This window comes from Brachyhypopomus gauderio, chromosome 4 (genome assembly GCF_052324685.1).
Source record: "Brachyhypopomus gauderio isolate BG-103 chromosome 4, BGAUD_0.2, whole genome shotgun sequence".
NCBI lineage: Eukaryota > Metazoa > Chordata > Actinopteri > Gymnotiformes > Hypopomidae > Brachyhypopomus > Brachyhypopomus gauderio.
This window is the reverse complement of record NC_135214.1, coordinates 21,830,922-21,848,421: the sequence shown is the minus strand read 5'-3', so window position 1 is coordinate 21,848,421 and position 17,500 is coordinate 21,830,922. Positions and strand designations below refer to the sequence as shown.

General features: G+C 41.7%; 1 protein-coding gene across 1 annotated transcript in view; it reads left to right on the top strand.

The window, feature by feature from the left end:
* Positions 1 to 8,252, top strand: part of cacna2d3a (calcium channel, voltage-dependent, alpha 2/delta subunit 3a) — a 242,577-nt gene extending 234,325 nt beyond the window's left edge. The window contains exons 36-38 of the mRNA XM_077003026.1: positions 5,225 to 5,337; positions 7,237 to 7,319; positions 7,622 to 8,252. Of these exons, the coding sequence (XP_076859141.1) occupies positions 5,225 to 5,337; positions 7,237 to 7,319; positions 7,622 to 7,714 (289 nt within the window). The 3' untranslated portion in view covers positions 7,715 to 8,252. The remainder of the gene's footprint in view (positions 1 to 5,224; positions 5,338 to 7,236; positions 7,320 to 7,621) is intronic.
* The last annotated feature ends 9,248 nt before the right edge of the window (positions 8,253 to 17,500 follow it).

Here is a 17,500-nt window from a genome sequence, read left to right as displayed (position 1 = left end):
CATCTACAGTATATGTGTGTGTTTGGCCTTGAATCCTAAAATATCTCCATGAAGCTCCATTTAAAGACATTAGCTTCCTCAATTTAAAATCACATCAGAGACAGTGTGTCTGTGTGTATTGGGCCTCTGATTTCTGGCCTATTCTATTGAAATATTATACACATATTATACACTCATAGCCTCAAACATTCACTCCCTTCTTTTTTCCTGTCTGCGCACACGGGCTCTCAGTTTAAAACACAACACCTCTCCTGATACCATATAATAAACATAACAAACCTTTATTAACTCGCCCTGACGTTTTGATCACCAGAGCTGCCGGTGGGCTAGAGCCGGGGGCCCCTGAACCCGGGGGCCGCTTGCTCAGTGCCGAGACTCAAAAGGACGGGGCCAAATCTGCCTCACCTCGGCCCGTATTTCACCGTTACGGCTACACGGCCCAGCAGCAGATCGCACAGACGCAGGATCGTTTTACCGTATGATTAACAGACACATGGTTTTATGAAAGACATGATTTGCAGAAGGTGAACATATATGAATGTGATTTTGAGTATAGAGTGGGCTGAACAGGGAGGAAACAGAGGAAAGACACAATTAGATTAGATCCCTTCATGTAAACAAGTAGAACATTGGTGCAGTGTCCGTTATATTTTTGTTTCTTCACGTTGAATGATATCGGGCCGTTTCCAGAACGCATCACGCTCACGTCCTCGTTATTCCACACAGTGGAAGAGTCACATTAAACAGAGAGGCGTTCGCGTGTCTGCCCGAGATCGCTCGTTGTGCCCGTTGCTCAGTCTCGGCCCGAGACGTCCTGCCCAAGGGTGATCTGACACCGCAGACATCACGCGCCTGTCCCAGCGGCCCAGAGGGACGTCGCTCCAAGCAGGGAGCTCGGCTGCATTAACACGCCAGGACGAGCGTAGCCAAACACCCCTGTGTCCACCTGGCGTCCCGGAGGCCCCCGCTGAATATGAAATCAAGATAATCTGGTTAAGTGGATCTGCCCGCAGGCTAAGATTAGTTTAATCTCATTTGGTCGAAGGAAATTGATTAGAAACACACACGCAGGCACACATACATGTGCAGAACAAAAGGTGTCGGAAAGTTCATACTGTCTTCTCCGTTAGGAACACACTTCTTCTCAAGAGTGCCAAGAGAAGGAGAGAGAGAGAGAGAGAGAGAGAGAGAGAGAGAGAGAGAGAGAGAGAGAGAGACTTCGGTTTGGTTCATCTGTTAGTAGTGTTAACTGACATTGTTAGGCTTATGTAATATATATTCCAAGTTTAGAAATGACGCAATCTCTCTGGAGCCACAAGAAATATGGTTCTTAATGTCCCTTACGTTATTACCCCCCGATAATCTCTCCACATCTGTCTATGGACTCTATGAAGGTCAGGTTTATGGAGCAGTGATAAGACTTTTAAAATAAGAATGGTGTGTGTGTGTGTGTGTGTGTGTGTGTGTGTGTGTGTGTGTGTGTGTGTGTGTGTGTGTGTGTGTGTGTGTGTGTGTGTGTATACGTGCCACTGCCGAAACTCAGTAGTAGTTTATGACTAGGATTGGGAACATGACATGTACTGGTGTGTGCATCTGAATAAATGTGTGTGGCTGGACTTTTGGCATGTACCTCATGTTCTTTCTGGGTGCGTTACAGACTGTAACATTGATTTTGTGGGTCTCTGAGCCCCACACAGCCGGTGCCATTCTGTGCGCCTCGGTGCACATACATATGTATGTGTCCTAAAGGACTTCTGTCTAATCTCATTCTTAATGTGTGGCCACACATCACTGGTCCCAGAGTTCCTTCAGACTGCTTCAACGTGTGTGTGTGTGTGTGTGTGTGTGTGTGTGTGTGTGTGTGTGTGTGTGTGTGTGTGTGTGTGTGTGTGTGTGTGTGTGTGTGTGTGTGTGCTTCTGGGTCTGTGCTTGTCTCCACGTCTGTGGCTGACAGAGAGGATATAGCATGAGTGGTTAACAGTGCCAAACAGGTCTTGGCTTGAACTACAGTCAGAGGTGAATATAAATACATAAATTAGTATTTAAGTACAGCGTAAGTTATGGTATTTTCCTCCTCGTGCTTTCCTGCATCTCTGGCGAGTAGGTTAAGGGTTAAGTGTGTTTGTCTAACGAAGCACTCCGGTTTTATAGCCGTAACCTTTCAGAGAGAGTGTCCGTGCGTGCATGCGTGAGCATGGGGACATGCGTGAGCTTGGTGGCATACGTCACGGTCGGACACGCACCTGTACGTTTGCCCCTTACTCTCCTGAGAGTGCAGTCTGAAACAGGATGTGGGTGGTTTATCATCAAAGCCCTTTTACGAGGTATATAAACGTTTGGTTATGGACACAGTGTCTCTGTCACAGTGATGTACATCACTGCTCTACTGCCAGCATTTACAAACACAGTTAAGTGCACTCAGACTTTTTCGAGGAATGCCGGGAGCAACAGTCAAACCTTAAACCTCAGATCTAGCCCCAACAATATGAATTTACAGTCTCTATGTTTTAACGTCGTTGTAGGCATTTGTATTTAAAAATGAGCCCGTAATGGACCACTTTAGCTTTAAAGCTATGCATTAATGCTGAATAAAGCGGAATTGCGTTTATATCACAGTTTTAACTTAGAATTGGGGTCATGCCTTTAATGGAAGTGGTCTTGGTTCAAATATGGTGCGAAATGTATTTACGATGTTTAAAATTTGGCTTATCTGTTCGAATGAACCATTGATAATATAGTATTAAGTTTATATCTCAGTTTTAAGGTAAGGCAGAGGTCTTGGCAGAGACGGAAGCGCTCTTTTTGAAAAAGGGTTTATATATGTTTAAAAAAGGAGATATTCGTAATGCGTGTTTAGGATTAGATTGTTTTTAAAACGGCATAACTTCCTTTGATAAGTTTTGACAAAGCTGTACTAAAGACAGAGTTATGATAGTTTAGCATGTGTGCTAACGTTCCTCATGTCTTCCAGAGTTAAGGATACTCTGGCTATGGTTTGATTTCCAGTGAATAAAAAATTTCCTGCAAATTGAAACCATCACAAAGTGAAAAGTGTTTAGGCTAGTGTGAAGGAGAATACAGGTCCAATTATTAGTCTGAAGTGAAGTGGTAAAGACTTGCTGATTCATCCCTCATGAAATGGTAATGGTGTGTGTGTGTGTGTGTGTGTGTGTGTGTGTGTGTGTGTGTGTGTGTGTGTGTGTGTGTGTGTGTGTGTGTGTGTGTGTGTGTGTGTGTGTGTGTGTGTGTGTGTGCCAGTTTGTGTTTGTGTGCACGTGTTTAGGCATATGTGTGTGTTCACAGAGCACAAAGCCAGCCGCCGCTGAAGGAAGAGGCGTGTTTATCCATTCCTCCAAAAATATGTCTGTCCCGCCAACACTCCTGGGTTCTGTTTAGTATCGTCTGATTAAATTGGGCTTAATCAAACTTTCGCAAGCTTGAGCCAGAATTACACTGTCCTCTATCTAAATTAACCAAAAAAATTCATCCTAGACTAATTCAGATGACCTCGGTATTTCGAGCCTTGCGTCTTTAAGGCATTCATTATATTTTGTAGTGCATTTTAAGCTTGAGTGTTAAATGTGTTGAGTAGAATTTGCCCAAATCTACATCCTGACTAAAAGTATTGTGCTCTAGAATGACCATGTCCCTCTGTCTTAATATATTTCTTAGAATGAAGAGTTCAAGACAGCAGTTATATTTGGCATTTTGACTTTTGCTCAAAATCTTGCAGATACTTTGATGAAGACTAGATTTGAGTAAGGATCCTTGACTTGACTGGAAAACAGGCCTTGTAGCTGAAAGGTTCTATGTCACTACAAGCTACGTTAGCTTAGTTTGTAACAAAACAAGTTTGACAGAAGTTGATACTTTTTTTTTTTACTTTTTTTAATGTCTCAGCAAAGAAATTAATATGTAGAGCATTCTGTGGGCAAAATGTTACTTTTGGGCAAAATGGCTCAGGGTTTCCAGAATGCTTGTACAGTCTATAGTGCTGCTTTCTAATGTTCACCATGCAGAGGACAATACCAGTTAATGGTTAACATTAATGGTTAGTTAATATGTTAAATATGTGTACAGGTTCAACATATATTTCATTTTTAGCAATGCACACATTTTGACAATAGGCACTTATATTTTCATTGAACTATGTGGGAATAAAAAATTGAGATTAGACAGCTTTTGAGATTAGACGTTTTTATCAGTGACTAATAGAATGGACACATCAAATTTGATAAAGCATTTCTATATCAGCATTTCAGCAAGAAAGTATTTGTTTACCTTTCAGTAAGAAATGTTCATAACTAACATATCTTACGCTCTTGTAGGGTGGGTTTGTGTGTATTTATGATGTCTCCATGATAAATCTAAACATGAAGAGTTAAGCAGTTCATATCTGGGCTTGATTTAGCTAGTCTGGTGTAGGACCATAGGGTATTTGGTTGTATCAAGGCACTCTACAACCAGACACTATGTATCTGGGATAGACTAAGTGTGTCTGTGTCAAAGCCTGAGCTGAGTCCACAAGAATCCAGCCAGTGTGTGATAAACCGCTCCACAACAGTGTCCATAAATCACATGGACCATGGAAAAGCACCAAAAAAGTAAAAAAGTAAGAGATAACTTCTTCATCGTATGTTTCACAGAGGTGCTGCTGAAACCAGCCACACAGGTGTGTCTCCCCGGCCTACACAATAGGGCCTTGTTAAAAATGAAACGGAAAGAAAGTCCTTGTTATAAAGGAAACCTAAAGAAAGAAAGAAAAACATGGAGTTCAATTGCGGTCCCCATTTGTTTCCCACTCTTTTATTTTTTCCCCCCGATGTTTTATGTTTCGCAACACTTCGTGGGCCGGGATTCGCCTTTCCTCCGCGACGCTTGATTAAAGTGGTGAGCGAGGACGAAACTACAGCAGCACATCTGGAGCGGGAGGGCTGGGGTCCGCTTCAAATGGACCGGCTCATTAAGACATACACACATCACACCCCTCCGCCGGCCCGAAGTATGTGGCGCGGGCGGAGCGTGTGTGAGACAACGACGGAGACATTTGAGCAATGAGGTGGCCGAGGACGCTCGCTATCTTCTCAGTATATATATCTCTCTCTGGATAAGTGGGCTCGGGGCAGTGATGGATTCGCTGACGAACGAAACGTATGAAAGCGTGCGCACTGATTCATGCACGTCTTATTTATCGCTGCTCTTCCTTTCTCCCCGGCATCCTAAGATCGTTCGTCATTCAGCAAATTCCCAGCAGTAATCTCTTCATGGTGGTGGTGGACAATAAGTGTAGCTGCGCGGATTTCAGACCTGTTACCATGGATCCCGTCGAAATCATGTATATCCTTTTCCATGACGGGGGAGTCGGCGGGAGGGAGGTGACAGATGACAAAATGGCCGTTGCACACACCCCACAAACTTCACCGTCCCTGATGGCCTTTGCCAACAATGTGACTGTTTGCTATATGCAGTCGAATCTTGTCTTTATTTGGACCTGAAAAGAGAAATTCAGTACTGCAAACACACCAATGCGACTGCACAGCACTCTTATTCGTTCAAACGGCTCTTGTCTGTAACTTGATCGTTTGGTTATGTAACGTGGCATGGAACTGAAGAATTGTACTGTTACCGTTATGATTATATGTGTTAAGATAATATTGTCCTATTGGAACAATGTAAGTACTAAGATGCATTTTCGCATGTTCTTTTTTAAAGGAACTGCCAAAAATGAATCAACTCGGTGTTTTGCAACTGTAACAACCCAGCATTATTACTACTACTAGTTATAGTAGCAATAATAATAATAATAATAAATAATAATAATGTAGTTTGACAATAGGAGAGTCAAACAGTGATATAGGTCCTGTGGATCTTCTGTTCTTGCTGTTGTGGGTCGTGATGGGCGGGTTTTCATTATGGCTCTGTGTCTTCAGCATATGCCTTTCCAAGGCAAAGCAAAGAGGTAAATAAATAGATAGTATTCAAAATGTCGGCTGAAAGAAAAAATGGAATGGAATGAGTTTGGCCTTCTGGAGCAGTAAAGGGCGTCCGTAGCGTGTGTTATGGTGAAGGGTTGTCAGTTCCACACCTGTCGGTGAAGACCCAGTCGCGTGAAAGGTGCATGGTTATTGGGCCCTTAATTCAAATCTTAGACAACTGCCTGAAACAGGCCCTGTCAGTAGGTTTATCTATGCCATCAATCCACCATCTCCCGACAGCAGACGAGGTTCAGGCTGAGTGTTGACATCTTGTTATGAGCGTCTGCAAAATGTTGCAAGAGTATGATTGCACAACAGATCATAACTGCCTTAAGGGAGGCCGCGACCCTTGACCTGACCCTACAGGGCCGGGCCACACAGAACCTCCCCCATGGAAAGCTGGTGTAGCAGGTGCTGCCCTGTTTGTGCCGAGCCCAGCCCAGGAGCCCCTGTGCTGATGCTGTGGATTGCAACATGAAGCAAAGAGACTTTCTGTCTGCCGATGGTAGGCAGCTGCCCCTCGTGGCTCGAGGACCAGGACGGCTTCCCACGGCTGAACGTTCAAAGTCTCCCTGACGCTGTGCCATTGGGCCAGACCTGTCAAGCAATGACAAATGTTTTTATCTTTACCCAAGTGACAATGTATGTGTTTATGTAATGCTGCCCTTTAAAACCACTTTTCTCTTTTTCATCTCAGAGATTTCTGAGTTGCCAGTTCAATTAAAGTCATTAAATGTGCTGCTTTTTCATTTGAACCATATGAAGAGGGTAAAGGGGAAAAATTTAAGATTTTAATTGGACGGTTCATTTCTCTGGAAGGAGCCATGGCCCGCTCTTGTCGGCATGGAGATGAAAAGGCACAGCGTTGTCTGTGCTGACGTTCAGAGTCCCATCACCAAAAGCGCTGAGGCTTTTGAACACAGCACTGTCTCCCTCCGAGGAGGACCGACAGATGTTACATTTCACAATGGCCTGGAATGGTCCAGTGATCCAAAACAGATGTTCTGTTGACAAAAAAACTCATATGGGTGCCTTCATCAGGATCTGCTTGTTTCAGAGATCCCACGTCTGGCAGCAACATTTTCTAGAGATGCAGGCATTTGAAAACCCAACTGAAACATTTGTGAACATAATTCCAGCTTAATGGCATTAAGCATTTTAGCAAACACAAGATGTCTGATTACAGTGGGTTATTGTTCAGTTAGGTAATGTGTTTGTTTCAGTGTCTTTTACGTGCCTGTTTTCCTTGACCTCCCCGCACATAATGAGTCTCTGAAGTGTGAGCGTTTGAAGTTGCAGAAAGACAGAAGGCGTCCGGACACCTGCCACCCTTTCCATCCTGAGGTACCTTACAGCTGCACGCAGCAGAGAAATAGTCCCGATCGGGCCTTGGACTGAATAGTGGTGCCTCCACTGAGAGTTAATCAGCTTCCTTTGTTTCTGGGCTGGTCCATCATCACCATCATTCAAAACAGGCCAAATTAAACAGAGTTTCATTTAAATACTGTGTGATAATATTTTTACATATTGTTTATAGCAACTGCGGGTTTAAAAACTAAACAGGCTTTAAGTAATAAATGATGTTTATAATAAGAATTTTATGGGCTGTATTAATTTATTCTCGTTTGTGTTTTTTTTACCCACAGGAAAACTCGATGGAATGTGGGCGAGCACCGGACCTGACTCCGTCACTAACGGCAACGCTCTTCGCTCTGCTAGCCGCCCTGTTTCCCAGGTGACGAGGACTGGCTCCGCCCTTCCCCCCAGCGTAGCTTGGCCTGATCCCACTTGGGCTGACGTGTTAAAGCGATGAAATAAACAACCCTTGACTGAGCAAAACAAGTAAACATGAACCACAAAATAATAGTAGAAGAAATAATAAGATCAAGACATTGTTAAGAAGCTGCAGGGAAGCGTCAGAGATGTCAGATTCACACTCCCTTACTTTCAACGTGGCATTTTATATGGGCATGAATAGAAATCAATCAGCTAAATGAAAACAGTGATGACTGTATGATGAGTATAACTGTCGTGTCTGTTAATCATGTTTTAGAGAAATTAATGAACTAATAGATGGGAAAATAATAATTATACCAATATTATACATAAATATAATAAAAGAAGGTTTTATTTATGATTTGCAAGTGGTAACCATACAACTGTGATAATGGACTATTAAGTCTACAAATTCGAGTGGTTATTCTCTATGAGCTTTGCCTTATAATGAGAAATTAGTTCTGTTTGTGTACTTTTTAAATAAAATGATCTGTAAAATTGTGAAGGTTAGTTGTGCCTGGGTGAATGCACTGTGTTTGTGTGCGTGTCTTTGTCTTTGACATTTACTGAGTAATGCAAATTCTTGGGCATTTTCTCCGAGTACATGAGAAGAACGTATTCCCATTCTCCATGAGACAGACGCACGTGTTGCACAAAGAATCTGTGTGTGTGTGTGTGTGTGTGTGTGTGTGTGTTTGTGTGAGTAAAAATATGAAAAAACATATTTCACAGAAAGCTTGGAGCACTTTGTGGACCACGGCCAGCCTATGATCACACCCTCCTCTCTTTCCCTGTTGCTACAGAGTTAATGACATGTAGCAGGAGACTTCTGATGTCCAGAACACATTAAGAGCCAAATCATAGCAGCATTAAATGAATACGTCATGTATCTGTGTTTTCAGTCTTCATCATCGAGGATATTAAATATAGTATTTTTAAAAACTTTTACAAAAACAAAGGACGTGATAAAAAAAATGTGATAAACTATATATATATAGTGCTATTATTTTATATATATATATGCTATATATACAAGTCAAATTTATTTATATAGCGCTTTTCACAACACACGTCACAAAGCAGCTTTACAATCGTATGGGCAGGTAAAACACTGCTTTACTAATGTATAGCAATTCTGGCCACTATTAAATGCATTTTTGTAATACTGCATAATGCCATTGTTGTCACAAGCTAGTGCAGAGGGTCATGGCATCATGTCACACTGTTGCCTCTACGTTGATGTCAGGTGGCTCGGTGGCGTTTCCTTTTCCGCGCCCGTCCATCTCGTGTCCCGTGCTGGAGTCATTCACCCAACTGACTGTCTGGATTATTTGTGGCTGGGGGAGTCCTCTCTCACTCCAGTGCCTGGATTGTTAAGTTGGCGGAGGAGATTCGGCCATGTCTGGAGTTTCTTCTTCTTCGCGCTGGATTGGACCACATCACGTTCCCCTCTCATTGGCTCTGGGGTTGTTATACGCTTTCCATCCCTCATGCCAGCTGTCATTATGGTGTCTCCATGGTGACAGGGTTTACTAAAGGAGGGGATTCAGGGTGCAGCTCATCCAGTGGTGCACCACAAAATGGCTCCTCTGTCATCTCGGGTCCCGATGGTTTGGGCCAGCAAAGCCCAAATGAGAAAACTTCCTGAAAGGCAGACATCATCTGCTCCTTGACATGCCAATATTCTTGTGTTGTGGTTTAAACAAAGTGAGTGGGGTTGGGGGTGATGGGGTTTACTGTCTGTTTTTATATTAATATGCTTCTCGTACGTTTGGGAGGGCGGAGTTTGGGGGAGTGGACTCTGGTTCTGGTGTGACACTATAGAAGCAGCTAGTTTCTGAGGGAAAGGATGATTGCGATAGTGATATTAACCTTACACCAATTTTTTTATGAGAGGCTTTCTTTAATCAAACATACATCTGCATGTTCACATTTACACTCCAAATGGAGCTAATCATCGTTTGATAGACCTGTTCAGCAGTAAACTTTACAATGCTCTACAGTTTCTATGTAAAGACGGTGTGAAGGAATACGAGCTCTGTGGTCTGGCCCTTGTTTCATTCTCCTTCGCTCCCTCGTTTCCCTGTCGTTCATTGCCTCTCGTTTGTCACACCCTACTGGACTGGAGGACGTCTTGGTGGGGCGGAAGAGCGCTTGGCTGTGGGTCGGAAGACGAGGTGCCAACACTGGGGCCACCGCGTCGTTTTCGCGAGAGGACGCTGTCATGTTGAATATTTGAAAATGTTGATTTGAAATGCCTGTGGGAATTTAAGGGTCCTCATTTAAAAAGATAAGTAGGTTGTGGTTTTTTTTTTCTTTTTTCCAGTGATTTCAGTCCACACATGGGAAAAAAAAAACTACATGTGAAAATACATATGGACATGTGCAATCGGAGAGGCACACGCAGGCACACGGGGGAGAGTCCCGCTCAGGCCAGAGTTTAGCTCCAGACAGAACAAGACCACTCAGGCAGGCTTTATGTTTGCCTACTTCTGCGAAGCCCTACATTTTAAATACCTGTGGTGTAAAACTTACAAGAAATGAGAAGAAAGAACAAATCTAGGTTAGGATTGGATTCAGAACATACAATTGCAAAAAAAAAAAAAAACTTGGAGGTCACATGAGTTTTGAAAGTGTGTTTTAATTTCCCAGTGTTTGTGATTTGCCACTGTCATACTGCCATTGAAATAAAGTGGAATTTATATTTTTGGCATACAAATGAATAGAGTGGCACGTCTCTAGTTAAAAGATAGGGAAATGTTATGACATCAGAATTAGGTTTCTTCCTTTAGAATTTGTTATATAAATATTGTTACATGAAATGAGACTGGATGGCGTTAAGGCCCGAGTGGTTTTCGTGGGTTTCGGATTGAGGCGGTCAGCAGAAGGCCGTGCTTGGGCCGTCACGGCGCCGTGGTTACCAAAGGCATTATGACATCATGGCCCCAAGGTCTGTTCCATGGGGTGCAGACAACGATATGAAAGAGATGACCACACACCTCAGGAGCTGTGAACCACAACATAGCCCTCAGTTCATTAAAGTTAGGAACACCATCACACACTCACGTATGCATGCACACACACACACACACACACACACAGAATGTTTTTGCTTCCAATTGCAGTCATAATTACAAAACTTTAGAAATTAATTACAATTTCCAAATGGTATAACTTTGTGTCTTTATCCTACGTAAGTTCTTTTGATCCCAGAATCCATCTTGGAACATCTTAATCTGATACGTCAAACTGAATGGCTTCAAAATGTCCTTTGAACAAAATGGCTTCAAAGGACAACCCAAGAATATAATCTACACATCTAATAATAAAACACGCTTGTTGTCATTTTGGTACAACATCAAGGGCAAATCCCCTTAAATGAACGAGACCTGGTAACCTTGTTTGGCTCAAATGGAGAGACCAGGTTTGACTTTTTCTAGCATTTATTTTTTTCATCCCTTTTATATGGTGACTGCATGATGAACGTGAGACAGTAGCCTTCCGTTCAGGAACACTCCTTCTTCACATAGGCAGTAAGACACTGGGAGTGGGGTGTTTCCACACTACCACTGACCAACACCAGACCATCAGTCACGTTTCACCTCCATCAACCTCAGTTTATGATGTCAGTAAAACAGCTATGCAGTTACAACCAGCTAACAAGCCGTATGTAACTAAACATACTCAAGGCTGTTTTCATAATTAACACATACTAATTATCAAGACCTTCATAACTTTAATATTAAAGGATAAAGTGTGTTACACCAGTCATTAATTATTATACATTTCGAATTGGAATATCAGTCAAATAATAGCATTAAATCCTGTGCTGGCCATCTGCACTAAAGTGGTGTGTACACATTTCTCTCCCCGCTGCTCTAACTGGAGGAATGTCTTTCTAGATTAACTCGTGTTTTCTCTCACCCCACACCTGGCGCTGAGCAGTGCTTTGGGTTTTCTGAATTCTGGACAAGTGCACCTACAGGAGTATTCTGTAGCACACTCCTTTCACTTCATTAGCCACGGGCTAAAATAGGCTGTGCTCACTTTGTAGGTAACTGTCCAAATAATCCCCCAGTCTCTCTCTCTCTCTCTCTCTCTCTTCCTCTCTCTCTTTGTTGCTTTTTTCTTTTTCTTCCTCTTGGCAGCCTTGGTGATAATGAGCAGAGCCATCCCACCACAGAGAAGAAAAATAAAATAAAAGCAAAATGACAAATTTGCCCCCTGGGTGCCGGTGGAAAGCGAAAGTCTGTCTGGACGTGTCAGTGGTGCGCGTACACACACCCACACACGGTGCAGGGCAAAACAGCAGTGCACAGACCCCTCACCGTGTGGCCGGATCCAACCACCAGCTGTACTAACACTCACTCTGTGTGTCTTTGTTCATATGTAGGTGTGTAGGTGTGTGTGTGTTGGGAGGGGAGTGATGAAATGCATATACACACAACTGAGAGTTTGAGGATTCACTCTAATGTCAAATTGCAATTGTATGTGCACTGATTGAATGTGATTGTTATATTATGTGTATGTCTTAATAAACAAATATGTGTGTGATAAGAGAATTCTATTCGCATTGCAATGCATTTATGAAAATGTCACAGAATACATTTGACTTGTGGCACACGTTACTGCATCTTGTACCTTACAGGTTGAAAACTGCACCAAACCCCATCAGTTAATTTTTGAGAACATAACATCTGAAGTCCATATGAACACATTTGGAATTCATTGTCACATTTGCCCATACAAACAGAAGGATTTTAGCTCCGAGCATGTTCGTAGAATATTAAGTGTCAGCGAATTGACCACTTTATTTGTGCCTATACCTCTAAAAGCTTTTCAAAAATAACTCCAAACCTTGTCCTAATGTGACATCTTGGTTGCTCGACTCCAGAAACTCCCATTGGCCCTCCTTATTTAGGGGAGGGCTTCAACTCACAAAAAATGTGTACATTTGCATAATTTTTCTCGCTAAGCCCAGATGTGCCACCTACCATGAATTAATGAGCCTGAATTACTGAGCTAATGTTTTTGCAAGTGCTTTGTATGCGTGTGTGGGAATTGGTTAGGCTAAAAAGTGGATGTTTTAAATGTAAACAAGTCTAAATCAAAAGTGTTATGTTTATCTTGACTCACTCACAAGCTTAATTTTTTACAGGTGTGTAAAGAAAAAAGTTTGTAGATAAATGTAATGGTATAGCAGCTAGCACATGTTTAAGTCATTCACACTTTCTAAATCAGTATGAAAACTAGTGATTGGTGACCACACACTTTAGCGAATCGTGGTGTGTGTCACTGATTTATTCATGAGTCCTATACTAACACAGGGAAAAACCGCACACTAAAGCTGGCGTTTAAATTATCTGTAGACATCCAGTAGCTTACAGTCAAAGAGCATACACTAGTGCATCATAAACACCTTTACTAACACACCCGCACATATACAATACATGCAGACATACTGATACTGTGTCAATGTGTGAATATATATATATATATATATATATATATATATATATATATATATATATATATATATATATATATATATATATATATATTCACCTTGTGTACTTCACCATATTAGTACAGAGCAGTTTACAGTTTACTACTGAGTACTGACACTGGAACGTTCTTTATATATAAAGAATATAAATATATAAGAATCTTCTATATACATAAAAATGCCTTTGTGTGAGTACTGTCTGATTGGCTGATTTGGTCTGATTGGCTGGTTTGGTCTGATTGGCTCCTTCGCTGCTATCAGCCCATTGTTCTTTGCCCTGTCCGCACTGACCAAGGCGTCGATACGCTGCCCTCTTGCGCCCAGTTGCGTGTCCCACGGTGACAGGTCCCACGGCAACCAGGAGGCGGTCCAGTACCAGGAGAGGGTGTTGTTTTGGGTTTTGCTTTAGCAACAAAGGGAAACGTGCTGGTCTGCTGATTTATTTTTAAGGCTTCTGCTGAGAACTATGAAAGTGGAACTCCAGAAGTATAAATCATTCTTTTAAAGGGGGTTAACTTGCTTGTTAACCTGCTTTAAATGTTCCCATCATAGGTTTTCAGCAACACTGCAGTACTACATTGAGGCTTTTGAAACAACATCAACGACTTGTACAGAAATTGCAGAAGATCCATTCTGACAGGCTCTGCCTACTGGTTCTGCAAGCCATTTTCTATTTAAGATGGTACTGAATCATGACTTTAAGAATTCTGTGTGAAACCAAGTGGAAATGTAAGCCAAGGTTTATCTCAGGATAATATGAAATGTGCATGAGGATAACTAGTGTACACAATTCTAAACTGCATGTAGATCACTAGTGTACACACTTCTAAACTACATAGGGATTAGTAGTGTACACACATCTAAACTACATAGGGATAAGTAGTGTACACACTTCTAAACTACATAGGGATTAGTAGTGTACACACATCTAAACTACATAGGGATTAGTAGTGAACACACTTCTAAACTGCATGAGGATTTCATGAGGATGTTAAAAACTGCCACTGATTTAGTGTAGAATTGATTATCTATAGGTTGACTGTCATATTTTAAATTCCAGATTTATATAATATAGAAAATTTTTAATGTGTTTTTTAAAGGTAATGGTGTTAACTGTACCAATGGGAGTATTAGAAGCAAAGGAGAAACTGCCTGGTTTCATATTTAAATATTTAAATGTTGTGTGTTAAGTATGTAACATTTATGTTCGTTTTGTTGTGCTTTATGTCATTCATTGTCAAATTCAATTCAATACAATTCAAATTTATTTACAATGTGTTGTTACAAAGCAGTTTTACAGAAAACATCTATACAGGAGGAACCCACCTTCTTCTGTTCAGCACCAGAAGGCAGATTAATATTTTATGCTCAACATCTATGATGCTCATATGATTACATGCACCTTTTTATGAAATATACATAGCTTTAGGAAACCTATCAAAATCGAAGAAATACATTTAATCATAATGTGTGTGTGTGTGTGTGTGTGTGTGTGTGTGTGTGTGTGTGTGTGTGTGTGTGTGTGTGTGTGTGTGTGTGTGTGTGTGTGTGCAGGCTCGAGGCCTCTATTTAGAACAGAACTGCCACAGGTCACATTCACAGTCACTGGAGGAGGCACATTTCTCAGAGTTGATATTTATTTGCCCCACATCACCTCCCAACACACAGCTGCTAAATCAGGTTTGGCTACTTCACTCGTGTTCTCATGAACCTACTAATTCAAATTTAATCGAGAAACCACAGGAACTGACATCATTAGGAAATGATGTCAAATCATTTTGCTTGCTGAATTGCGGAGGCATGTCTAATTATCGTGATAATGCGCTGCTGTACAGGCTGACCTTGTGAATCTGGACCTAATGCCGATGATCTGCCACAAACAGCTGTTCTTTTGTGCTTGGAACCATAGTAACTGTAAAGGACTCAACTCCAGCCTCCATTACCACACATCTGAGTATTTCTGCAATGACAAATCATGGTTCCTCATATTAACAAACAAGCAAAGTTGGAATTACATGAGCAATGCTAGGAACAGCGCAATGCAGGGACATGAATCTGTGGCAGCTGGGCCCATCAGTCACCGCAGCACACATAACCTGCTGTACAGTGGACCACAGTGAACACAATGAAACACAGTAGAACACAGTGAACACAGTGAAACACAGTGGTACACAATGGAACACAGTGAACACAGTAGAACACAGTGAAACACAGTGGAACCCAGTGGAACACAGTGGTACAGAGTGAACACAGGGAAACACAGTGGTACACAGTAAACACAGTGAAACACAGTGAACACAGTAGAACACAGTGAACACAGTAGAACACAGTGAAAACAGTGGAACACAGTGAACACAGTAGAACACAGTGAACACAGTGAAACACAGTGGTACACAGTGAATACAGTGGAACACTGAACACAGTGAACACAGTGGAACACAGTGGAACACAGTGAACACAGTAGAACATAGTGTACACAGTGAAACACAGTGGAACACTGAACACAGTGAACACAGTAGAACACAGTGAATACAGTGGAACACTGAACACAGTGAACACAGTGGAACACAGTGAACACAGTGAAACACAGTGGTACACAGTGGAACACAGAACACAGTGAACACAGTAGAACACAGTGAACACAGTGGAACACAGTAAACACAGTAGAACACAGTGGAACACAGTAGAACACAGTGAACACAGTGGAACACAGTGAACACAGTGGAACACAGTGAACACAGTAGAACACAGTGGAACACAGTAGAACACAGTGAACACAGTGGAACACTGTAGAACACAGTGAACACAGTAGAACACAGAGAGACGCAGCACAACAAATACAAAAAAACTCCATCAGTCATTCTCGATTTATTTACATCCTTTTCATCAGCCTGTTTGCAAAAATATTTTTTTTAATATGTAGCCCAGAACATTTAGAAGTATTTCTAATCTTTGGTGTGATGCAGAGTGAGTTTTAGGTTCACAGCAGTCTGAGAGTAAAGAAATAAATCTGGAGACTCACAAAGATATTTAAAACACTGAAGTGACCAAGACAGTCATTCACATGACCAATATGGTTCATTAGTGGCCATTTGATATTCCACTGCTGCAGCATCTAATGAGGACCATCTGTCTGTGGAGTTTGTCAACAACATATAGAAAAGAGTCAAAGATTTATGAAAGTAATATGGTGTAAATTACAACTTGAAAGTTCTGTGTACACTCTCCAACATCAAAAGCTTTCCATAACATTTAAATAAACATTATGTTTATTGTCTCCCAGAATGTCTTAAGATAAAGACTGTGAAAGGAAACTGCTTAGCTATACATATTATCTTAGCCATGCGTCAGGTTCAGATGGACCTGCATGTAGAACTTTTTCATGCAGGACGTTGGTCTTCTCCCTGGATGGACCATGTCAGTTGTCAAGTGTCACTTCTCTCTCCATCAAAGAGCATCATTAAAATCCTGAAAAATAATATCTGCATTTTCCCAAGACCACATGGAATGTAAAGAGAGGGAGAGAGAGAACCATTAAAAAAATCTTTTGTTTTAACTTTGAAGCTTTCAAGTATATTTCACTTTGATGATAACATTTTAACAAACCATAACTTTCTTGCCTAAACAATGTGGTCTTTGAATGCACTGTGCATCTCATTGTTCCTTGAAATTTCCAGATCCATGTCCACATCTCAACCTGCCCAGACACTCGTGTGGCTGGCTGTTCTTTGCTCAATGGTGGACTTTATTATTTCTTTAGGCATTTTCAGAGATTATTAATGTTGGATGCCACTCAGAAACATTTCAGTTCAACATCAATGCGCTGACACGGTACGTTGGAGGTAAAGCTACAGCTGGTGAGTACTGTGTTTAAAGAGCACCACTTCTCTGCAGTCATGTTGGACTGATTCTATTGGTTTGCTTGTATACAACTGTTGTTCTTCCAAAAATCCATATCTCAGAAAGAAATCTTAAATAACCACAGCCTTTTAATAAGACCTTTTGTTTTTTCTGCATGCTTGTGGTTGTGTGTGGGTGTGTGTGTGGGAGCGTGTGCGTGTATGTGGTTGTGTGTGTGTGAGCGTGTGTGTGTGTGTGTGTGTGTGTGTGTGTGTGTGGTTCAGGGCTGGGGTGGGACAGAGGTCTGATCTCAAATCATCACATTCAAGTCTTTTTTTGTGATCCTTAAGGGCAGTGATACGTGTGCCCTCCCCTACGACTGCAATCGTTTAGAGGATTCGGG